The sequence below is a fragment of the Labrus bergylta genome, chromosome 12 (genome assembly GCF_963930695.1).
Source record: "Labrus bergylta chromosome 12, fLabBer1.1, whole genome shotgun sequence".
Lineage (NCBI taxonomy): Eukaryota > Metazoa > Chordata > Actinopteri > Labriformes > Labridae > Labrus > Labrus bergylta.
This window is the reverse complement of record NC_089206.1, coordinates 387,607-412,844: the sequence shown is the minus strand read 5'-3', so window position 1 is coordinate 412,844 and position 25,238 is coordinate 387,607. Positions and strand designations below refer to the sequence as shown.

The 25,238-nt window shown below is 41.1% G+C and overlaps 2 protein-coding genes across 3 annotated transcripts in view; both read right to left on the bottom strand.

The window, feature by feature from the left end:
- Positions 1-603: 603 nt before the first annotated feature.
- On the bottom strand, positions 604-19,364 carry mrgbp (MRG/MORF4L binding protein). 2 transcript variants are annotated; one of them, XM_065961496.1, is made up of 5 exons: positions 19,134-19,363; positions 17,100-17,221; positions 3,808-3,889; positions 3,573-3,647; positions 604-3,259 (listed from the first exon to the last, which is right to left on the bottom strand). In XM_065961496.1, exons 1-5 carry the CDS (start codon positions 19,273-19,275, stop codon positions 3,030-3,032), a joined length of 651 nt encoding a protein of 216 aa, XP_065817568.1. In that variant the 5' UTR covers positions 19,276-19,363; the 3' UTR covers positions 604-3,029. The 2 variants fall into 2 exon arrangements, with proteins under 2 accessions (XP_065817568.1, XP_065817569.1); XM_065961497.1 differs by lacking the exon at positions 3,573-3,647 and having other exon boundaries at positions 19,134-19,364.
- Positions 19,365-21,044: 1,680 nt separating this feature from the next.
- Positions 21,045-25,238, bottom strand: part of hm13 (histocompatibility (minor) 13) — an 18,312-nt gene continuing 14,118 nt past the window's right edge. Inside the window, 2 exon segments of the mRNA XM_065961476.1 lie at positions 21,045-23,016; positions 24,550-24,635. Coding sequence (XP_065817548.1) covers positions 22,944-23,016; positions 24,550-24,635 — 159 coding nt within the window. The 3' untranslated portion in view covers positions 21,045-22,943.

The window sequence follows — 25,238 nt, the reverse complement described above, 5'->3', positions numbered from 1 at the left end:
AGGTATCTTACTCTCTGATCATTAAGGAAACATGCTATGTTGAAGTGCTGGCTTCTCTGACAACAATGCAGCAGCCAGTATGTCCTCCTTCTAACTTTAGATTCTGCTCCTGAATGCTCTGGATTTGTTTGGACCAGAGAAGGTAGGCGCTTTTAAGGCGACCCCTACACGGCCGTTTTGGACGCCCCTCGGTTTGTCAGATATGAGAGCAGTTATCAGGTCAACAGGTGTTGCAGCGATGGAAGCGGTCAAGAGAAGTGGTTCAGATAGAAGTGATTGTACCCGACCTAAAAAGCCTCTGCATGTTTCTAATAAGCTCCACGAGCAGAAACGTGCTCAAACTAGGATCAATATTGGAGATGCTTTTGAAAAATGGAGAGAGGTTAGAACACAGAAAGGTTTACAGACCCATGCAGAGCTGGATAAACACTGAAGCTTCAGAGTCCACCACATGGTGACCTCAGTGAGCATCCACTCTAGAGAGGAGGGGGGGGGGGGGAGACAGCTCTCTATGATGTTTAGAATTTAGACTGCAGTACCCATTTTAAACACTAGGAGTCAGAGTTACATACTGCTCCTTTAATAAGAAGAGGAAACAGGAAGTGATCGGAGTTCATCTTTAATGACACAAACATCGTCAGACTTCAATAAATAAAATATGTCAGAGAAAAATTAAAGGGAACATTTTTTCTTTCAATCAGCTGACTGAATGTTCGGCGTGTCATTCAAACACACATACTCAAACTGAAAGAGTTAACAGTTCATATCCGCGTCACGCTCGACGCCACAGGAAACCAAAGTCTAACCAGAATATATTTACAAGAAAATGTCTGGAAGAAGAATAAACAGGTGAGATTTATTGCATCAGATCGGAAAACGTTCAGCAAGCTGCTGATTTCAGCGTGGTCGGACCGAGTCGTCTCTCTGGTCTCAACGACCCCTGACCTCCGGCTCACCTGATGATTAAAAAACTAAACCATTACAAAAAAACAAAACAATAAAACCCTCAACTATGTGTTTGGTTTGTGACATCTCCACCTTCATTCATCTACAAACACACACGAGGCGGCAGGAAGTTTGGACGACACCGCTCTTTATCATCAAAGTAAGGTAGCGCCCTCTAGTAGAAATTAGGGGGCGCAGTTTTCTGAGAGATGAAGTCTGTTTGGGGAAGAGTGAAAAGCAAACTTCAGGCCGGATGTCATAAATGTTGATCCTTCAGGATACCACAAGTTTCAAACGATACAATCGGTTTTTGAAAAGCACCAAAACATCTTTAAGACAGGTGAGTCAGAGAACTGCAGGTAAACTCCTGCACGCTGTTATAATCGCACATCGGAAACATTTTAGTCCAGAAACGTTGAAGATGTGTTTTCAGGAGTTCACCTGCAGTTTGTCTGATATGATAAAAAAACAAAGATCAGCTGACTTCTGTTTGTCCCGCTGTGTTTCACACTGGAGTCGTTCTCGTTTGATTTGAGGACAGAGCTTGAAACTTTTCATGTTTTCAGGTTTACACAAAGCAGGTATCAGTTAACCCCAGCAGGGGGCGTCTCCAGCAAACACATTCTCAACATGGAGGTTCAGGAGTATTGCCGGTTACACGCTGAAGAGGAGCGTCGGCTCAAAGCGTCCGTTTGGCAGTTTGTAATTATCAGGGATTCAGCACCCAGCTGTTCCATGCCGTCAAGGAGCTGAGTGCGTCATAACCATCGTGACCACACGACCCAGAAGACCGAGGTCTGACTCTGACACAGAACCAAAGGTTAAAGTTCTCTGTTGATAAGTTACATGCTTCACACCCCCCCCCCCCCCCCCCCCAGAAAGAAAATTATGTAATGAACTTATTCAACCTTGTTAGGATTTTATCAAGCCAACTTTGGTTATATTCTTTAAGAATTATATTTAATTATTAATAATATAAATATCATTAAACTATGTTTAATCAACTCTTGGGGCACCACCCTGAAATCAGGGAAAAATAACCAAAATATCACTAAAATCAATTTATTAATATAGTTATTAATTATCAATGATATTATTAACTAAGTAACTAATTTGAGACTGATTTGAGTGATATTTTCCTGATTACAGGGTGGTGCCCCCAAGAGTTGATTAAACATAGTTTAAAGATATTTTTATTGATATTATTAATAATTAAATATAATTATTAAAGAATATAACCAAAGTTGACTTGATAAAATCCTAACAACAGTGTTTTAACTAAACGGACTGTTTCATTTGGTGCCAGTATTTTGTAGCTTTAATTCAGGACGCACATGCCGGTCGACACGGTAGAACGCCATGTTTGTGGGCGGGTCTGGGGACTTGTTGGGTCATCTGCATGCCCGCTTTCTGAATCCACATCAAGTTCTTAAGGCATGGTGACGGCGGGGATTCATTACGGCGCTGTACCACTTTAGAAAAGGGCGTGTGAGTGAAGCTACATTGTGGGTAATGTAGGCACCAAGTTTGGACAGGAAAGAAGAAGGTTTGGAATAGGGAGATCTCTGTGCTTCATCTTTTGGTCAGCATGCGTTCTGAGTTCTCACCGTGTTAAGAGAAAACGACATGATGATCAAAACATAAACAATGAAGCCGATTGGCCGTCTCTGTGGTCAGCTGTTGTGTGGCACACGGATCATGTCCTAAAAGGCTGCAGCGTTCAGACATGTCCCTTCCTGACGCTGTGGTCACCTGATGAAGAGCAGCAGCTGTTTAAAGGAATGAAGCTCCCCCTCTTTTCCATCTCGCCACGTCATGTTTGCAGCGCGGCGATCCGGGAGTCATTTGACACGAAGCTCAAAGGTTTGAGCTTTTCTCTCTCTCTCTCCCCCTCTCTCCCTCTCTCCCTCTCTCTCTCACCCTCCCCCTCTCTCTCTCACCCTCCCCCTCTCTCTCTCTCTCACTCTCTCTCTCCTCCTCTCCCTCTCTCTCTTGCCCTCCCTCTCCCCCTCTCTCTCTCACCCTCCCCCCCCCTCTCTCTCTCTCTCTCTCTCTCACTCTCCCCCTCTCTCTCCCTCTCTCTTTCAGGTGCGTCTCCTCTTGGCTCCTCCTGGACTCGCCGGGTTGGAAGACGACATCAGTTTCTCAGCAGCTCGACTCCTCTTCCTCTTCTCTGCCTCCTTCCCTCCTCCCCCTCCTGCTCCTCCGCCGCCCGCTGCTCCTCCTTCACTCGCCCCTTTCTCCTTGTCTCGTTCTCTCTCCTTTTCCCGACTACTGCTCGTTCGCTCGGACATCTTCACCGATGAGTTACTGCCTGAACAGAGAGAACAGAGAACAGTGAAGAGCTGGTCTCATGGTGTCACTTCAGACACCAGGGGGCGCTAATGTGCTGAAAAACACACAGGGAGGATTTAATTTACAAAAGATAAGAGGGAGAGAGAAAGAGAGACAGACAGAGGTAGAGAGAGAGAGGGGGGGGGGGAGAGAGAGAGACAGAAGTAGAGAGAGACAGAGAGAGAGACAGACAGACAGAAGTAGAGAGAGACAGAGAGAGAGATAGAGACAGACAGAAGTAGAGAGACAGAGACAGACAGACAGAAGTAGAGAGAGACAGAGAGAGAGAGTACCTTCTTCATGTGTAGCTGGAGGTTCTCTCTCCATCCTGAACTCTTCTTTTGTTTCCTCCTCTGAACAAAGTTTTCCTACAAACAGAAACAGATGTGGTCTCTCTCTCTCTCTCTCTCTCTCTCTCTCTCTCTCTCTCTCATCATGTTTACAGGTCCAGGATCAGACTCAGAGAGGAGATCAGCTGTCTCTGCATGAAGCGCTGTGGAAGTGTTAAAGTAACAGAAGCATGCTGACCTTCTTTGACCTCCTGGATGATGTCATCAGGAAGAGAGAAGCTCTTCTCCGAGTTTGGAAACGGGAGAATCTCAGACTCGTGCTGCAGAACACACACACACACACACACACTTTTATGATGTGTGTATATCTCAGTGTGTATATCTCAGTGTGTGTATATCTCAGTGTGTATATATATCTCAGTGTGTATATCTCAGTGTGTGTATATCTCAGTGTGTATATCTCAGTGTGTATATATATCTCAGTGTGTATATCTCAGTGTGTGTATATCTCAGTGTGTATATATATCTCAGTGTGTATATATATCTCAGTGTGTGTATATCTCAGTGTGTGTATATCTCTCAGTGTGTGTATATCTCAGTGTGTATATATAGCTCAGTGTGTGTATATCTCAGTGTGTATATATATCTCAGTGTGTATATCTCAGTGTGTGTATATATCTCAGTGTGTGTATATATCTCAGTGTGTGTATATCTCAGTGTGTATATATCTCAGCGTGTGTATATATCTCAGCGTGTGTATATATATATCTCAGTGTGTATATATATATCTGTGTGTATATATATCTCAGTGTGTGTATATCTCAGTGTGTGTATATCTCAGTGTGTATATATCTCAGTGTGTATAGCTCAGTGTGTATATATCTCAGTGTGTATAGCTCAGTGTGTATATATCTCAGTGTGTGTATATCTCAGTGTGTATAGCTCAGTGTGTATATATCTCAGTGTGTGTATATCTCAGTGTGTATATATCTCAGTGTGTATATATCTCAGTGTGTATAGCTCAGTGTGTATATATCTCAGTGTATGTATATCTCAGTGTGTATAGCTCAGTGTGTATATATCTCAGTGTGTATATATCTCAGCGTGTGTATATATATCTCAGCGTGTATATCTCAGCGTGTATATCTCAGTGTGTATCTCAGTGTGTGTATCTCTGTGTGTATATATCTCAGCGTGTGTGTATATCTCAGCGTGTATATATATCTCAGTGTGTGTATATCTCAGTGTGTATATATAGCTCAGTGTGTGTATATCTCAGTGTGTATATATATCTCAGTGTGTATATCTCAGTGTGTGTATATATCTCAGTGTGTGTATATATCTCAGTGTGTGTATATCTCAGTGTGTATATATCTCAGCGTGTGTTTATATCTCTCAGTGTGTATATATATCTCAGTGTGTATATATATCTCAGTGTGTATATATATCTCAGTGTGTGTATATCTCAGTGTGTGTATATCTCAGTGTGTGTATATATCTCAGTGTGTATATCTCAGTGTGTGTATATCTCAGTGTGTATAGCTCAGTGTGTGTATCTCAGTGTGTATATCTCAGTGTGTATATCTCAGTGTGTGTATATCTCAGTGTGTGTATATCTCAGTGTGTGTATATCTCAGTGTGTGTATATATCTCAGTGTGTGTGTCTCAGTGTGTGTATATATCTCAGCGTGTGTATATATCTCAGTGTGTGTATATATCTCAGTGTGTGTGTATATCTCAGTGTGTGGAGATATCTCAGTGTGTGTATCTCAGAGTGTGTGTATATCTCAGTGTGTATATCTCAGTATATATATCTCAGTGTGTATATCTCAGTGTGTGTGTATATCTCAGTGTATATATCTCAGCGTGTGTATATATCTCAGTGTGTGTATATATCTCAGTGTGTATATCTCAGTGTGTGTATATCTCTGTGTATCTCTGTGTGTATATCTCAGTGTGTGTGTATATCTCAGTGTGTATATCTCAGTGTGTATATCTCAGTGCGTGTATATATCTCAGTGTGTGTATATATCTCAGTGTGTATATCTCAGTGTGTGTATATCTCTGTGTGTATATCTCAGTGTGTGTGTATATCTCAGTGTGTGTGTATATCTCAGTGTGTGTATCTCAGAGTGTGTGTATATCTCAGTGTGTATATCTCAGTGTGTGTATCTCAGTGTATATCTCAGTGTGTATATCTCAGTGTGTGTATATCTCAGTGTGTATATATCTCAGTGTGTGTATATCTCAGTGTGTATATCTCAGGGTGTATATCTCAGTGTGTGTGTATATCTCAGTGTGTATATCTCAGTGTGTGTGTATATCTCAGTGTGTATATATCTCAGTGTGTGTATATATCTCAGTGTGTGTATATCTGTGTGTGTGTATATCTCAGTGTGTATATCTCAGTGTGTATATCTCAGTGTGTATATCTCAGTGTGTGTATATCTCAGTGTGTATATATCTCAGTGTGTATATATCTCAGTGTGTGTGTATATCTCAGCGTGTGTGTATATCTCAGCGTGTGTGTATATCTCAGTGTGTGTATCTCAGCGTGTATATATCTCAGCGTGTATATCTCAGCGTGTATATCTCAGTGTGTATCTCAGTGTGTGTATCTCTGTGTGTATATATCTCAGCGTGTGTGTATATCTCAGCGTGTGTGTATATCTCAGTGTGAATATCTCAGCGTGTATATATCTCAGCGTGTATATCTCAGTGTGTATATATCTCAGTGTGTGTATATCTCAGCGTGTGTATATCTCAGCGTGTGTATATATCTCAGTGTGTATATCTCAGTGTGTGTATATCTCAGTGTGTATATATCTCAGTGTGTATATCTCAGTGTGTATATCTCAGTGTGTATATCTCAGTGTATATCTCAGTGTGTGTATATATCTCAGTGTGTATATCTCAGTGTGTGTATATCTCAGTGTATATCTCAGTGTGTGTATATCTCAGTGTATATCTCAGTGTGTATATCTCAGCGTGTGTATATATCTCAGTGTGTGTATATATCTCAGTGTGTATATCTCAGTGTGTGTATCTCAGTGTGTGTATATCTCAGTGTGTGTATATATCTCAGTGTGTATATCTCAGTGTGTATATCTCAGTGTATATCTCAGTGTGTGTATATATCTCAGTGTATATCTCAGTGTATATCTCAGTGTATATCTCAGTGTATATATCTCAGTGTGTATATATCTCAGTGAGTGTGTGTATATATCTCAGTGTGTATATCTCAGCGTGTATATCTCAGTGTGTATCTCAGTGTGTGTATCTCTGTGTGTATATATCTCAGCGTGTGTGTATATCTCAGCGTGTGTGTATATCTCAGTGTGTATATCTCAGCGTGTATATATCTCAGCGTGTATATCTCAGTGTGTATATATCTCAGTGTGTATATCTCAGTGTGTATATCTCAGTGTGTGTATATCTCAGCGTGTGTATATCTCAGCGTGTGTATATCTCAGCGTGTGTATATCTCAGTGTGTGTATATATCTCAGCGTGTGTATATATCTCAGCGTGTGTATATATCTCTGTGTGTATATATCTCTGTGTGTATATATCTCAGTGTGTGTATATCTCAGTGTGTGTATATCTCAGTGTGTATATATCTCAGTGTGTATATCTCAGTGTGTATATCTCAGTGTGTATATCTCAGCGTGTGTATATATCTCAGTGTGTGTATATATCTCAGTGTGTATATCTCAGTGTGTGTATATCTCAGTGTATATCTCAGTGTGTGTATATCTCAGTGTATATCTCAGTGTGTATATCTCAGCGTGTGTATATATCTCAGTGTGTGTATATATCTCAGTGTGTATATCTCAGTGTGTGTATCTCAGTGTGTGTATATCTCAGTGTGTGTATATATCTCAGTGTGTATATCTCAGTGTGTATATCTCAGTGTATATCTCAGTGTGTGTATATATCTCAGTGTATATCTCTCAGTGTGTATATATCTCAGTGAGTGTGTGTATATATCTCAGTGTGTATATCTCAGTGTGTGTATCTCAGTGTGTGTATATCTCAGTGTGTATATATCTCAGCGTGTGTATATATCTCAGTGTGTATATATCTCAGCGTGAGTATATATCTCAGCGTGTGTATATATCTCAGTGTGTATATCTCAGTGTGTGTATCTCAGTGTGTGTATATCTCAGTGTGTATATATCTCAGCGTGTGTATATATCTCAGCGTGTATATATCTCAGCGTGTATATCTCAGCGTGTATATCTCAGTGTGTATCTCAGTGTGTGTATATCTCAGCGTGTGTATATCTCAGCGTGTGTATATCTCAGTGTGTGTATATCTCAGTGTGTGTATATCTCAGTGTGTATATATCTCAGTGTGTGTATATATCTCAGCGTGTGTATATATCTCAGCGTGTGTATATATCTCAGTGTGTATATCTCAGTGTGTGTATATCTCAGTGTATATCTCAGTGTGTGTATATCTCAGTGTATATCTCAGTGTGTATATCTCAGCGTGTGTATATATCTCAGTGTGTGTATATATCTCAGTGTGTATATCTCAGTGTGTGTATCTCAGTGTGTGTATATCTCAGTGTGTGTATATATCTCAGTGTGTATATCTCAGTGTGTATATCTCAGTGTATATCTCAGTGTGTGTATATATCTCAGTGTATATCTCAGTGTATATCTCAGTGTATATATCTCAGTGTGTGTATATATCTCAGTGAGTGTGTGTATATATCTCAGTGTGTATATCTCAGTGTGTATCTCAGTGTGTGTATATCTCAGTGTGTATATATCTCAGCGTGTGTATATATCTCAGTGTGTATATATCTCAGCGTGTGTATATATCTCAGCGTGTGTATATATCTCTGTGTGTATATATCTCAGTGTGTGTATATCTCAGTGTGTGTATATCTCAGTGTGTATATATCTCAGTGTGTATATCTCAGTGTGTATATATCTCAGTGAGTGTGTGTATATATCTCAGTGTGTATATCTCAGTGTGTGTATCTCAGTGTGTGTATATCTCAGTGTGTATATATCTCAGCGTGTGTATATATCTCAGTGTGTATATATCTCAGCGTGTGTATATATCTCAGCGTGTGTATATATCTCAGTGTGTATATCTCAGTGTGTATATCTCAGTGTGTGTATATCTCAGTGTGTGTATATCTCAGTGTGTATATATCTCAGTGTGTATATATCTCAGCGTGTGTATATCTCAGCGTGTGTTTATATCTCAGTGTGTGTATCTCAGCGTGTATATATCTCAGCGTGTATATCTCAGCGTGTATATCTCAGTGTGTATCTCAGTGTGTGTATCTCTGTGTGTATATATCTCAGCGTGTGTGTATATCTCAGCGTGTGTGTATATCTCAGTGTGTATATCTCAGCGTGTATATATCTCAGCGTGTATATCTCAGCGTGTATATATCTCAGTGTGTATATCTCAGTGTGTGTATATCTCAGTGTGTGTATATCTCAGTGTGTATATATCTCAGTGTGTGTATATATCTCAGCGTGTGTATATATCTCAGCGTGTGTATATATCTCTGTGTGTGTATATCTCAGTGTGTGTATATCTCAGTGTGTGTATATCTCAGTGTGTATATATCTCAGCGTGTGTATATATCTCAGCGTGTGTATATATCTCTGTGTGTATATATCTCAGTGTGTGTATATCTCAGTGTGTGTATATCTCAGTGTGTATATATCTCAGTGTGTATATATCTCAGTGTGTATATATCTCAGCGTGTATATCTCAGTGTGTATATATCTCAGTGTGTATATATCTCAGTGTGTGTATATCTCAGCGTGTGTATATCTCAGCGTGTGTATATCTCAGTGTGTGTATATCTCAGTGTGTATATATCTCAGTGTGTGTATATATCTCAGCGTGTGTATATATCTCAGCGTGTGTATATATCTCTGTGTGTATATATCTCAGTGTGTGTATATCTCAGTGTGTGTATATCTCAGTGTGTATATATCTCAGTGTGTATATCTCAGTGTGTATATCTCAGTGTGTATATCTCAGCGTGTGTATATATCTCAGTGTGTGTATATATCTCAGTGTGTATATCTCAGTGTGTGTATATCTCAGTGTATATCTCAGTGTGTGTATATCTCAGTGTATATCTCAGTGTGTATATCTCAGCGTGTGTATATATCTCAGTGTGTGTATATATCTGTGTGTATATCTCAGTGTGTGTATCTCAGTGTGTGTATATCTCAGTGTGTGTATATATCTCAGTGTGTATATCTCAGTGTGTATATCTCAGTGTATATCTCAGTGTGTGTATATATCTCAGTGTATATCTCAGTGTATATCTCAGTGTATATATATATCTCAGTGAGTGTGTGTATATATCTCAGTGTGTATATCTCAGTGTGTATCTCAGTGTGTGTATATCTCAGTGTGTATATATCTCAGCGTGTGTATATATCTCAGTGTGTATATATCTCAGCGTGTGTATATATCTCAGTGTGTGTATATATCTCAGTGTGTGTATATCTCAGTGTGTATATATCTCAGTGTGTATATCTCAGTGTGTATATCTCAGTGTGTATATCTCAGCGTGTGTATATATCTCAGTGTGTGTATATATCTCAGTGTGTATATCTCAGTGTGTGTATATCTCAGTGTATATCTCAGTGTATATCTCAGTGTGTGTATATCTCAGTGTGTATATCTCAGCGTGTGTATATATCTCAGTGTGTGTATATATCTCAGTGTGTATATCTCAGTGTGTGTATCTCAGTGTGTGTATATCTCAGTGTGTGTATATATCTCAGTGTGTATATCTCAGTGTGTGTATATCTCAGTGTATATCTCAGTGTGTGTATATATCTCAGTGTATATCTCAGTGTATATCTCAGTGTATATATCTCAGTGTGTGTATATATCTCAGTGAGTGTGTGTATATATCTCAGTGTGTGTATCTCAGTGTGTGTATATCTCAGTGTGTATATATCTCAGTGTGTATATCTCAGTGTGTGTATCTCAGTGTGTATATATCTCAGTGTGTGTATATCTCAGTGTGTGTATATCTCAGTGTGTATATCTCAGGGTGTATATCTCAGTGTGTGTGTATATCTCAGTGTGTATATCTCAGTGTGTGTATATCTCAGTGTGTGTGTATATCTCAGTGTGTATATATCTCAGTGTGTGTATATATCTCAGTGTGTGTATATATCTCAGTGTGTGTATATATCTCAGTGTGTGTGTATATCTCAGCGTGTATATCTCAGCGTGTATATCTCAGCGTGTATATCTCAGCGTGTATATCTCAGCGTGTATATCTCAGTGTGTATATCTCAGTGTGTATATCTCAGCGTGTGTGTATATCTCAGCGTGTGTGTATATCTCAGTGTCTATATCTCAGCGTGTGTATATCTCAGTGTGTGTATATCTCAGTGTGTGTATCTCAGTGTGTGTATATCTCAGTGTGTATATATCTCAGTGTGTATATATCTCAGTGTGTGTATATCTCAGTGTGTGTATATCTCAGTGTGTATATCTCAGGGTGTATATCTCAGTGTGTGTGTATATCTCAGTGTGTATATCTCAGTGTGTGTATATCTCAGTGTGTGTGTATATCTCAGTGTGTATATATCTCAGTGTGTGTATATATCTCAGTGTGTATATCTCAGTGTGTATATCTCAGTGTGTATATCTCAGTGTGTGTATATCTCAGTGTGTATATATCTCAGTGTGTATATCTCAGCGTGTATATCTCAGTGTGTATATCTCAGTGTGTATATCTCAGCGTGTGTATATCTCAGCGTGTGTATATCTCAGCGTGTGTATATCTCAGTGTGTGTATCTCAGTGTGTATATCTCAGTGTATATCTCAGTGTGTGTATATATCTCAGTGTATATCTCAGTGTATATCTCAGTGTATATCTCAGTGTATATATCTCAGTGTGTATATATCTCAGTGAGTGTGTGTATATATCTCAGTGTGTATATCTCAGCGTGTATATCTCAGTGTGTATCTCAGTGTGTGTATCTCTGTGTGTATATATCTCAGCGTGTGTGTATATCTCAGCGTGTGTGTATATCTCAGTGTGTATATCTCAGCGTGTATATATCTCAGCGTGTATATCTCAGTGTGTATATATCTCAGTGTGTATATCTCAGTGTGTATATCTCAGTGTGTGTATATCTCAGCGTGTGTATATCTCAGCGTGTGTATATCTCAGCGTGTGTATATCTCAGTGTGTGTATATCTCAGTGTGTGTATATATCTCAGCGTGTGTATATATCTCAGCGTGTGTATATATCTCTGTGTGTATATATCTCTGTGTGTATATATCTCAGTGTGTGTATATCTCAGTGTGTGTATATCTCAGTGTGTATATATCTCAGTGTGTATATATCTCAGTGTGTATATCTCAGTGTGTATATCTCAGCGTGTGTATATATCTCAGTGTGTGTATATATCTCAGTGTGTATATCTCAGTGTGTGTATATCTCAGTGTGTGTATATATCTCAGTGTATATCTCAGTGTATATCTCAGTGTATATATCTCAGTGTGTGTATATATCTCAGTGAGTGTGTGTATATATCTCAGTGTGTGTATCTCAGTGTGTGTATATCTCAGTGTGTATATATCTCAGTGTGTATATCTCAGTGTGTGTATCTCAGTGTGTATATATCTCAGTGTGTGTATATCTCAGTGTGTGTATATCTCAGTGTGTATATCTCAGGGTGTATATCTCAGTGTGTGTGTATATCTCAGTGTGTATATCTCAGTGTGTGTATATCTCAGTGTGTGTGTATATCTCAGTGTGTATATATCTCAGTGTGTGTATATATCTCAGTGTGTGTATATATCTCAGTGTGTGTATATATCTCAGTGTGTGTGTATATCTCAGCGTGTATATCTCAGCGTGTATATCTCAGCGTGTATATCTCAGCGTGTATATCTCAGTGTGTATATCTCAGTGTGTATATCTCAGTGTGTATATCTCAGCGTGTGTGTATATCTCAGCGTGTGTGTATATCTCAGTGTCTATATCTCAGCGTGTGTATATCTCAGTGTGTGTATATCTCAGTGTGTGTATCTCAGTGTGTGTATATCTCAGTGTGTATATATCTCAGTGTGTATATATCTCAGTGTGTGTATATCTCAGTGTGTGTATATCTCAGTGTGTATATCTCAGTGTGTGTATATCTCAGTGTGTATATATCTCAGTGTGTATATCTCAGTGTGTATATCTCAGCGTGTGTATATCTCAGCGTGTGTATATCTCAGCGTGTGTATATCTCAGTGTGTGTATCTCAGTGTGTATATCTCAGTGTATATCTCAGTGTGTGTATATATCTCAGTGTATATCTCAGTGTATATCTCAGTGTATATCTCAGTGTATATATCTCAGTGTGTATATATCTCAGTGAGTGTGTGTATATATCTCAGTGTGTATATCTCAGCGTGTATATCTCAGTGTGTATCTCAGTGTGTGTATCTCTGTGTGTATATATCTCAGCGTGTGTGTATATCTCAGCGTGTGTGTATATCTCAGTGTGTATATCTCAGCGTGTATATATCTCAGCGTGTATATCTCAGTGTGTATATATCTCAGTGTGTATATCTCAGTGTGTATATCTCAGTGTGTGTATATCTCAGCGTGTGTATATCTCAGCGTGTGTATATCTCAGCGTGTGTATATCTCAGTGTGTGTATATCTCAGTGTGTGTATATATCTCAGCGTGTGTATATATCTCAGCGTGTGTATATATCTCTGTGTGTATATATCTCAGTGTGTGTATATCTCAGTGTGTATATCTCAGTGTGTATATCTCAGCGTGTGTATATATCTCAGTGTGTGTATATATCTCAGTGTGTATATCTCAGTGTGTGTATATCTCAGTGTATATCTCAGTGTATATCTCAGTGTGTATATCTCAGCGTGTGTATATATCTCAGTGTGTGTATATATCTCAGTGTGTATATCTCAGTGTGTGTATCTCAGTGTGTGTATATCTCAGTGTGTGTATATATCTCAGTGTGTATATCTCAGTGTGTATATCTCAGTGTATATCTCAGTGTGTGTATATATCTCAGTGTATATCTCTCAGTGTGTATATATCTCAGTGAGTGTGTGTATATATCTCAGTGTGTATATCTCAGTGTGTGTATCTCAGTGTGTGTATATCTCAGTGTGTATATATCTCAGCGTGTGTATATATCTCAGTGTGTATATATCTCAGCGTGAGTATATATCTCAGCGTGTGTATATATCTCAGTGTGTATATCTCAGTGTGTGTATCTCAGTGTGTGTATATCTCAGTGTGTATATCTCAGCGTGTGTATATATCTCAGCGTGTATATATCTCAGCGTGTATATCTCAGCGTGTATATCTCAGTGTGTATCTCAGTGTGTGTATATCTCAGCGTGTGTATATCTCAGCGTGTGTATATCTCAGTGTGTGTATATCTCAGTGTGTGTATATCTCAGTGTGTATATATCTCAGTGTGTGTATATATCTCAGCGTGTGTATATATCTCAGCGTGTGTATATATCTCAGTGTGTATATCTCAGTGTGTGTATATCTCAGTGTATATCTCAGTGTGTGTATATCTCAGTGTATATCTCAGTGTGTATATCTCAGCGTGTGTATATATCTCAGTGTGTGTATATATCTCAGTGTGTATATCTCAGTGTGTGTATCTCAGTGTGTGTATATCTCAGTGTGTGTATATATCTCAGTGTGTATATCTCAGTGTGTATATCTCAGTGTATATCTCAGTGTGTGTATATATCTCAGTGTATATCTCAGTGTATATCTCAGTGTATATATCTCAGTGTGTGTATATATCTCAGTGAGTGTGTGTATATATCTCAGTGTGTATATCTCAGTGTGTATCTCAGTGTGTGTATATCTCAGTGTGTATATATCTCAGCGTGTGTATATATCTCAGTGTGTATATATCTCAGCGTGTGTATATATCTCTGTGTGTATATATCTCAGTGTGTGTATATCTCAGTGTGTGTATATCTCAGTGTGTATATATCTCAGTGTGTATATCTCAGTGTGTATATCTCAGTGTGTATATATCTCAGTGAGTGTGTGTATATATCTCAGTGTGTATATCTCAGTGTGTGTATCTCAGTGTGTGTATATCTCAGTGTGTATATATCTCAGCGTGTGTATATATCTCAGTGTGTATATATCTCAGCGTGTGTATATATCTCAGCGTGTGTATATATCTCAGTGTGTATATCTCAGTGTGTATATCTCAGTGTGTGTATATCTCAGTGTGTGTATATCTCAGTGTGTATATATCTCAGTGTGTATATATCTCAGCGTGTGTGTATATCTCAGCGTGTGTGTATATCTCAGTGTGTGTATCTCAGCGTGTATATATCTCAGCGTGTATATCTCAGCGTGTATATCTCAGTGTGTATCTCAGTGTGCGTATCTCTGTGTGTATATATCTCAGCGTGTGTGTATATCTCAGCGTGTGTGTATATCTCAGTGTATATCTCAGTGTGTGTATATATCTCAGTGTATATCTCAGTGTATATCTCAGTGTATATATCTCAGTGTGTGTATATATCTCAGTGAGTGTGTGTATATATCTCAGTGTGTATATCTCAGTGTGTATCTCAGTGTGTGTATATCTCAGTGTGTATATATCTCAGCGTGTGTATATATCTCAGTGTGTATATATCTCAGCGTGTGTATATATCTCAGTGTGTGTATATCTCAGTGTGTGTATATCTCAGTGTGTATATATCTCAGTGTGTATATCTCAGTGTGTATATCTCAGTGTGTATATCTCAGCGTGTGTATATATCTCAGTGTGTGTATATATCTCAGTGTGTATATCTCAGTGTGTGTATATCTCAGTGTATATCTCAGTGTATATCTCAGTGTGTGTATATCTCAGTGTGTATATCTCAGCGTGTGTATATATCTCAGTGTGTGTATATATCTCAGTGTGTATATCTCAGTGTGTGTATCTCAGTGTGTGTATATCTCAGTGTGTGTATATATCTCAGTGTGTATATCTCAGTGTGTGTATATCTCAGTGTATATCTCAGTGTGTGTATATATCTCAGTGTATATCTCAGTGTATATCTCAGTGTATATCTCAGTGTATATATCTCAGTGTGTGTATATATCTCAGTGAGTGTGTGTATATATCTCAGTGTGTGTATCTCAGTGTGTGTATATCTCAGTGTGTATATATCTCAGTGTGTATATCTCAGTGTGTGTATCTCAGTGTGTATATATCTCAGTGTGTGTATATCTCAGTGTGTGTATATCTCAGTGTGTATATCTCAGGGTGTATATCTCAGTGTGTGTGTATATCTCAGTGTGTATATCTCAGTGTGTGTATATCTCAGTGTGTGTGTATATCTCAGTGTGTATATATCTCAGTGTGTGTATATATCTCAGTGTGTGTATATATCTCAGTGTGTGTATATATCTCAGTGTGTGTGTATCTCAGTGTGTATATATCTCAGCGTGTGTGTATATCTCAGCGTGTGTGTATATCTCAGCGTGTATATCTCAGCGTGTATATCTCAGCGTGTATATCTCAGTGTGTATATCTCAGTGTGTATATCTCAGTGTGTATATCTCAGCGTGTGTGTATATCTCAGTGTGTATATCTCAGTGTGTATATCTCAGCGTGTGTGTATATCTCAGTGTCTATATCTCAGCGTGTGTATATCTCAGTGTGTGTATATCTCAGTGTGTGTATCTCAGTGTGTGTATATCTCAGTGTGTATATATCTCAGTGTGTATATATCTCAGTGTGTGTATATCTCAGTGTGTGTATATCTCAGTGTGTATATCTCAGGGTGTATATCTCAGTGTGTGTGTATATCTCAGTGTGTATATCTCAGTGTGTGTATATCTCAGTGTGTGTGTATATCTCAGTGTGTATATATCTCAGTGTGTGTATATATCTCAGTGTGTATATCTCAGTGTGTATATCTCAGTGTGTATATCTCAGTGTGTGTATATCTCAGTGTGTATATATCTCAGTGTGTATATCTCAGTGTGTATATCTCAGTGTGTATATCTCAGCGTGTGTGTATATCTCAGCGTGTGTATATCTCAGCGTGTGTATATCTCAGCGTGTGTATATCTCAGTGTGTGTATCTCAGTGTGTGTATCTCAGTGTGTATCTCAGCGTGTGTATATCTCAGCGTGTGTATATCTCAGTGTGTATCTCAGTGTGTGTATCTCAGTGTGTGTATCTCAGTGTATATCTCAGTGTGTATATCTCAGCGTGTGTATATCTCAGTGTATATCTCAGTGTGTATATCTCAGTGTGTGTATCTCAGTGTGTATATCTCAGTGTGTATATCTCAGTGTGTATATCTCAGTGTGTGTATCTCAGTGTGTGTATCTCAGTGTGTGTATCTCTGTGTATATCTCAGTGTGTATATCTCAGTGTGTATATCTCAGTGTGTGTATCTCAGTGTGTATATCTCAGTGTGTATATCTCAGTGTGTGTATCTCAGTGTGTGTATCTCAGTGTGTATATCTCAGTGTGTATATCTCAGCGTGTGTGTGTCCTCACCAGAGCCTGCATGTCGTACATGGTTCCCAGGTGATCCCAGATGACGGAGGAGGAAACCTGTCGGCCGATATTCTGACTGAATTTATCTCTGATGCAGATCATGTGGAAGTGACGGTTCACTCCTAACACACACACACACAGAGACACAGACACACACAGAGACACACACACAGAGACACACACACACACAGAGACACAGACACACACACACACAGAGACACACACACACAGACACACAGAGACACACACACACACACACACAGAGACACAGACACACGCACACACACACACACAGAGACACAGACACATGCACACAGAGACACACACACAGAGACACACAGAGACACAGACACACGCACACACACAGAGACACAGACACACGCACACAGAGACACAGACACACACAGAGACACACACACACAGAGACACAGACACACGCACACACACAGAGACACAGACACACGCACACAGAGACACAGACACACGCACACACACAGAGACACAGACACACGCACACAGAGACACAGACACACACAGAGACACACACACACAGAGACACAGACACACGCACACAGAGACACACACACACACACACACAGAGACACAGACACACACACAGAGACACAGACACATGCACACAGAGACACACACACAGAGACACACGCACACAGAGACACAGACACACGCACACACACAGAGACACAGACACACGCACACAGAGACACAGACACACACAGAGACACACACACACAGAGACACACACAGAGACACAGACACACGCACACAGAGACACAGACACACGCACACAGAGACACAGACACACACAGAGACACACACAGAGACACAGACACACGCACACAGAGACACACACACACGCACAGAGACACAGAGACACACACACACAGACACACACACACACACACACACACACACACACACACACACACACACACACACACACACACACACACACACACACACACACAGATTAAAAACAAAACTCTACACACACCTTTTAAAAAATAATAATAATACAGTTCTGGATTTTACTGTTCTGATTTGTTCTGGTTGACTCTGGATGTTTGTGGGCGGAGCTGGTGTGTTTCCTCCAGCCAATGAGAGCGCAGCAGGTGAGTTTAGGAGTGGAGATGACGGACGTGGACGTAGCAGTTAAAAAAGAGAAAATAGAATCACAGACGGACTGTCCGTCACCTCGGCCTCTGACCTGCCGCTTTGCATTGTGGGAAACAGTACGTCAGTCCTGTAGGTGTTTCCTGGTTCAGCACGACTTCCAGAGAGGAGCTCACATTTATTCACAAACTGCATTTTAGACCAATCAGTGCAAACTACTAGTTTAAAAAAAAAAAAAGCCACAGTGAGGAGAAACACCGAGTGGATAAAGATCGTTCTAAAACGAGGGTGAACCTTGTGTTGTCTTTTACCCGTGGACGTGGCGTTGAGCTACTTCCTGTTGGACAGGAAGGGGACAAACACCGGCCGTTAGCTTGTGCTAACGTGCTTAAAGATTGCCTTTTCCTCCATATTGAATGTAATACTGTCAGGTAGCTTGAAGTGTAGGTACTTGCAGTAAATGTACTTATTAAGTCCTGCAGTGGGCGTGGCTTCTGGTAGCGATGAGCCCAGGAGGAGGGGCCTAATTGTAATGTTGTGTTTACAAACTGCACAGGAGATTTGTACAGACTGCACCTTTAATCTGCAAAACAACTCACCTGTTTCTGTTATTAATAAGTTTAATCACAAGTCTCCTTCCAAAAACTGACGTAAATCACGTAAATCACGTAAATCACGTAAGTCACGTAAAAAAGCAGCTGGTAGGATATTTAAATCCACCCATTAAGGAGTCTGTGATGAGTTCAACACATTAAAAAGAATTTAACTTTCAGTCAGTATTATTTGGGACCCTGCAGAGGAACTTGGAGGACTTAAAACTGACCATGATCCCCAGTTTGAGAAACAACTGGTCGACGGCCCCGGATGCTAACAGGCTAACAGAGTTAGCTCGCTGTTTCTTACCGACGGGTTTGTGTCCGATCATCGCGTGAAACAGACACACCTCCACCTCGTGGCTCCACACCACCGAGTCCTCCCCGGTAACCAGGCCGGAGTCCGGAGGCTTCTCGTCGGTATGATTCAGCGTCACATCGGCCTCTCCCATCTCTAATAAAACCAAAACACAGACTGAGAGAAGCTAGCGGAGCTAACAGCTATGTGAAGAGGAGTCTCAAGACTCTTTTGTCACGCATGCGCAGACAGCAGAAAGCACCATAATACATCCGGGGATGATCTTTCAAAATAAAAGAATCAGTTCTAAAGAACCTTTTTTTTATTATTTACATTTTCAGCTCAAATGAATAGATTATAAATCATTAAGTGCATTTAAGAAAAAATAATGATAATGAATCAGCTACTAGTAAATAAAAAAAACAGTTTCATGTCAAATTATCAACAGAAAAGAAGTAGGACAAGAAAAACTTTATTTTGCACCTAAATAAACAGTGTGATTCATGGTGTAAGAATATAGGAAACGTAATATCACATTATAAAGATAAGCTAAGAGGGTTTTGTTTGAATCTCACTCATTCAGAGTCAATATGCATTTATTTAAATACTTGCCAATAAGTGCCAAACAGTAAATATGAACGTTTGAAGCCTGAGTGTCGTCCCCCGTCTGTTCCTGCAGGGGGCGCTGGAGTCCCATCGATGGCGTCCCCCTTCTGTTCCTGCAGGGGGCGCTGGAGTCCCATCGATGGCGTCCCCCTTCTGTTCCTGCAGGGGGCGCTGGAGTCCCATCGATGGCGTCACCCGTCTGTTCCTGCAGGGGGCGCTGGAGTCCCATCGATGGCGTCCCCCTTCTGTTCCTGCAGGGGGCGCTGGAGTCCCATCAACGGCGTCCCCCGTCTGTCCCTGCAGGGGGCGCTGGAGTCCCATCGACGGCGTCCCCCGTCTGTCCCTGCAGGGGGCGCTGGAGTCCCATCGATGGCGGTCTCCATGCTGGAAATGCTGTCTCAGTCTAACTTTCAGTCAACCTAACGACAGGCTGAGAGCTGGAGCTGAGGCGGGTTTTAAACCTCCTGACAAACCGTTACACCGCGCCCACCTGTCAATCAGGTCAGCTGCACGCCTTATTGTGAATAACTCTTATCCTTCATCAAATCAAAACTGATGAGTCATCAAAACATTCACCCCCCGTACAGTGTGTGTCCATCCAGACATGAGCTAATCACACCTATTTGGTTTTTTGAACCAGGCTGTAAACATCTCTGCTGTAAAAACAGGCTTTTTAGAATGGGTGTGTATGTGACTTCCTGTGCTTCTGCAGCCAGCCTCTAGAGGACACTACAGGAACTGCAGGATTTTGCACTTCCACATCCGCTTAATGTTTAAACACTGCAGGTTGACGTCTGGTCAGTATTCAGTAAGTGACCTGGCACCTGTCCAGCTACCAGACTTACTTCCATTCTGTGGTCTGTACCGAGACAGGAACCGGCTACCCTCTGTTTCCCAACCTAAGTCCCTACAGACTCTTGGAATTCTTGGATTTGTAATCTGATTGATTTTTTTTAAACCAAAATGTAATTAAAGGGAAATCAGTGTAATGTTATATATTTGTCAATGTAGGCTATTCGTTTTAGACATGGAGCACCTCAGGGCTCTATTCTAGATCCACTATTGTTCTCTAAACACTGCCTTAAGTACAAACAAATCAGTAAGTTTTCTAAAAGCTTCCTGCTGCTGTAAGAAACTGATCTTAAAAAACCCCTGAGGTCCAAAAACTGGTCCACAATATGACAAATGCTACATTCTCTGCTGCGAGTAGAAGGGTTATTACAATTATTAAAATGTGCTTTGAAGAAATACACATATCCACAGATGTAAAATTAATGAAACAACAAGTGTACAACAAAGAACTAGTCAGACTCAGAGTTATGCTTCTCTATACGGTGATCAAAACACCAAAAAGTTTATTGCAAATGAAATAGATACAGTCCCGGCCGCAAAGCGACCTTCTGAACGTACGCAACCAGAGAGAAAAAAAAACTAAAAAACATGTCAGGTACATTTCTATTTAAAATGATGAGGGGCTGCTGAACGTCACTGAGCTGAATATGAGAATGGTATTTCTATTTTTTTTTTTACATCAAAATACAAAACTGTGCATCATTCATTAAAGCATCAACATCAATGAAATCCAGGAAACAACATGAGGCTGAATACGTCCAGTCGGAGCCGCGTTTTCCTTTTCAAACATCCAAAAACTCTAAGATCTTTTCTGCAGGGAGATGATCCACACCTATGTGAACACTCAACAGGCAAGACTTCAAATCCAACAGAAATTAATTCAAATAATTTTATCCAAATCTCAAAGAAGTGAAGAAAATGTCTGAAATGCCTGAGACACCCGAGCCCTTCCAGAGAGGGGGCGTGGTCAGACACAGCTCATTTACATATTTAAAGGTACAGACACAGAAACAGCCTGTTCTGAGCAGGGCTGAAATAGAGGGGTTTATAGACATGACCTAATACAGGATCAGAGTGTTTGGAGGAGCTCTAACCCTAACCCCTGGTTGAAGAGGAGGAGGATATGTGACCTTTAAAGTGTCTGAATGAATCTTTGTCTCGTTTAAGGCTTTTTTAAAGAAAAGGTCAAAACTAAAAGTGGATCAGTACTTTGTTAAATATTTGTTGACGTAATTTCTTGATTTTTTTCATCTTTCATCTGAAGCTTTGACTCTTTGGTCTGTCGTCTGGTTTATCAGAGTCAGAAACCTCAGATTGGATCCGTCAGAGGACGCCTTCTCCTCTGCTCCTTCTCACACTTTATTGGATGAGGAGACCACATGGCCCCGCCCCTTGCTGACCTTCAGCCAATAAGATCTGAGAATGAGGACTAAATATTCTTCCTTTACTCCTCTCACAGGCCAGAAGATTAAGACTGAAACAAAGTGCCGAGGTGTAGACAACCCAGACAGGTGAACTCTCACCTGTCCTGTTTGTTGATCAGAACCAGGACTGAGAGACAGGAGCTGAACATGTGGTCCCTTTGTTTTTTTTAAACTTTGATTATCCACTAAGACTTCCTGCTCTAAAACACACCTGTGTCACCTTTCAGGTAAAACAGTAGTGATTGTATATCAGGTGTGTTTCCCTTGTGCAGTCACATGACGTCAGACAGGTGAACACAGAACCGCTCCGACGGATGAACAATGATCTGGTTTTCCATCTTAAAGATCTGGACAAAAATAAAACTGAAGAAAAAACAAACAAAAACCGCTGATGTGAGAAAGCAGAAGGCAGAGCGAGCGAGCGAGTCGGCGCCAAATAAGAGACAGAGAACCACGAGGCAGGGGGCGGGGTTTAAATGAAGAGAATCGTCATGGTCCTTAGTTCAGAAATAAAAAGCAGAAAGAAGCACTTATTTAACTCTTTAAAGACTCAACACGGTTTCCTGGTCAATCTGAGCCGGCGAGCTAAGAACACACGAGACGATCAGACGTGGCGTTTGTTTTTCAGACTGAAACGACGTGAACCGTTTGTGTGAGCAGCTCGGAGACGGAGAGAGGGATCGTGGTCGGCACCGAGTCTGCAACGAAACAATCTTTAAATCAGAAACACCACCACAGCAGCCGTTACCATGGAGACCAGCGGTCGTTTCCATGGCGATTGGAGACAAACACGTTTTGGCTACATGAGCCCCGCTTCCCCCAGCGACAAACAGGAAGCTGGAGAGGCGGGAGAGGGCGGGGCTTCAGTGAAATGTGGTGGCAGCAGGCTGGATGAGAAGTGTTTGAAGGGGGGGGGGGGGGGGGGGGGCAGCGACAGATGCTACTGGTCTTTTTTCTCTGATTCTGATGATTCCTCTTTAGACCCCTCCTCCTCGGGCGGAGTCTCCTCGTACCTGCAGAGGAAGAGAAAGAAACAGGAAGTGAATCATCAGATCTTAATGACATCACGAGTCACCGTAAAACTTAAAAGTGGATTCCTCTCGCTCGCCCGATGTTACCGCACGTTTCACAAAGCTACTCTCAGAGCTGGTTTCTATTGGTTGTTTACTTTCACTCTAACGCCACTTTCCTGATCCAAAGGGAGCGAGAGGAAACATCACAGGTTAAAACGAGCTCTAAAAGAGGGACTAATTACCTGCCTAGGTGAGACAGAAGGGAGGGGGGAGTAAAGAGAAAGTGGGCGGGGCCTCTACGTGGAGGTATGCTGTAAACACCTGCGACGGGGGGAGGAGCCCGTTGCCATAGAGACGGCATCCATGGAGCTAGCCAGACTGGCGGGCGAGCCGCTGACGGTGGGGAAGGAAGTGAGCCTGGGAGAGCCAGGAAGGACTTCCTCTGAGGACTCATAGCTAACCATCAGGAGGGGGGGGGGGGGGGGGGGCGTGGAGTGGTGGAGAAAACAAGGAAGAGAAAGGTGATAAAAATAAAAGAATATGAAGGGTAAGAAAGAGAGGAGGAGGAGAGAGAGAGAGAGAGAGAGACAGAGAGAGAGAGAGAGTGTTAAAAAGTTTGGTCTTAAACTGAAATGAAAAAGCTTCTAAAGAACTCGTTAAATATTGGACAGTGAGAGAGGGCGGGTTCAAAGTCCCCCCTCTAACTCCATCACTGGTTTAGAGGGCCCAGTTTACTTTACTACACTCTGAAGTCTCTAAGGACAAAAATGTCCATGCCAAAAAACTGAACAGATTGATATTACTTTCTACTTTCTTCTGCATAAATCTCTTAAACAACTCCAGCCCTGCTCAAAACTACCAAACATTCAATCATTATCAGGAATGTGTCCCATACGCACTAACAGACAAAATGATGGCCAGATGAAGACGAAACATTTGACCAAATGGACAAAAATGTCCAAAGTGATGCATGAGGGTTAACCATTTAGACTGAAGGCCGCCTAAAAAACAGCTACAACCTGAAGGCTGATCAGACAATCTGCACCGACTTTAAATCTTTATTCAAATCTTTATTTCTCTGCAGAAAGAGACAAACGATTCAAAACACATGAAGATGAAACGTTTGTCTTTCACTGGAAATCTTCTGCTGTGCAGCAGAGTTCATGAACATGCTGTTAGAATCATCAATAAATGTGTTCAATGATGGTCTCCGTTCAGAGCGCTTCAATCTTCAGCTCAGGAACGGGACATTTAAAGCGCTTCATGGAAATAACTCTAAACAGAAGGGGCAGAGCAAGCGGGAGAAACAGATGATGAAGATGAGTAAGAGGAGGAGGAGAATGAAAAGTGAAGAGGGGCGGAGCTCGATGGTGGGAGCTGAAGACGTCAGCGTGATGAGAAGGAGGACATAGAACATTTAAAGGTTTCTGTGTCGCTCCTCTGACCGTTTGTTTTATTGTTCTGCAGCACCGACACTGAAGTGTGTAAATAATCCCATGAGCACCAAGAGGAGGGGTTGCCATGGTTACTCACCTGAACATCTCTGTGAGCTCTCCTTTGAGCAGCGCTACGATGACGGGGAAGCCGACGCAGGCCGGGACGAGGTAGAGCAGAGCGGGCTGCAGAGAGACAGACAGGTTAACATCCAGCAGAGAGACAGGTTAACATCCAGCAGAGAGACAGGTTAACATCCAGCAGACAGACAGGTTAACATCCAGCAGAGAGACAGACAGACAGGTTAACATCCAGCAGAGAGACAGACAGGTTAACATCCAGCAGAGAGACAGGTTAACATCCAGCAGAGAGACAGACAGGTTAACATCCAGCAGAGAGACAGACAGGTTAACATCCAGCAGAGAGACAGACAGACAGGTTAACATCCAGCAGAGAGACAGACAGGTTAACATCCAGCAGAGAGACAGACAGGTTAACATCCAGCAGAGAGACAGGTTAACATCCAGCAGAGAGACAGACAGGTTAACATCCAGCAGACAGACAGGTTAACATCCAGCAGAGAGACAGACAGGTTAACATCCAGCAGACAGACAGGTTAACATCCAGCAGAGAGACAGGTTAACATCCAGCAGAGAGACAGACAGACAGGTTAACATCCAGCAGAGAGACCGACAGACAGGTTAACATCCAGCATAGACAGACAGGTTAACATCCAGCAGAGAGACAGACAGGTTAACATCCAGCAGAGAGACAGGTTAACATCCAGC

Coding starts and splice junctions, on each gene's coding strand:
- mrgbp (XM_065961496.1), bottom strand. CDS start 19,275: ATGGGAGAGGCCGATGTGACGCTGAATCATACCGACGAGAAGCCTCCG. Junction 17,222..19,133: donor GATCGGACACAAACCCGTCG/GTAAGAAACAGC, acceptor TGTGTGTGTTAG/GAGTGAACCGTCACTTCCAC. Junction 3,648..3,807: donor CATCCAGGAGGTCAAAGAAG/GTCAGCATGCTT, acceptor TTCTGTTTGTAG/GAAAACTTTGTTCAGAGGAG.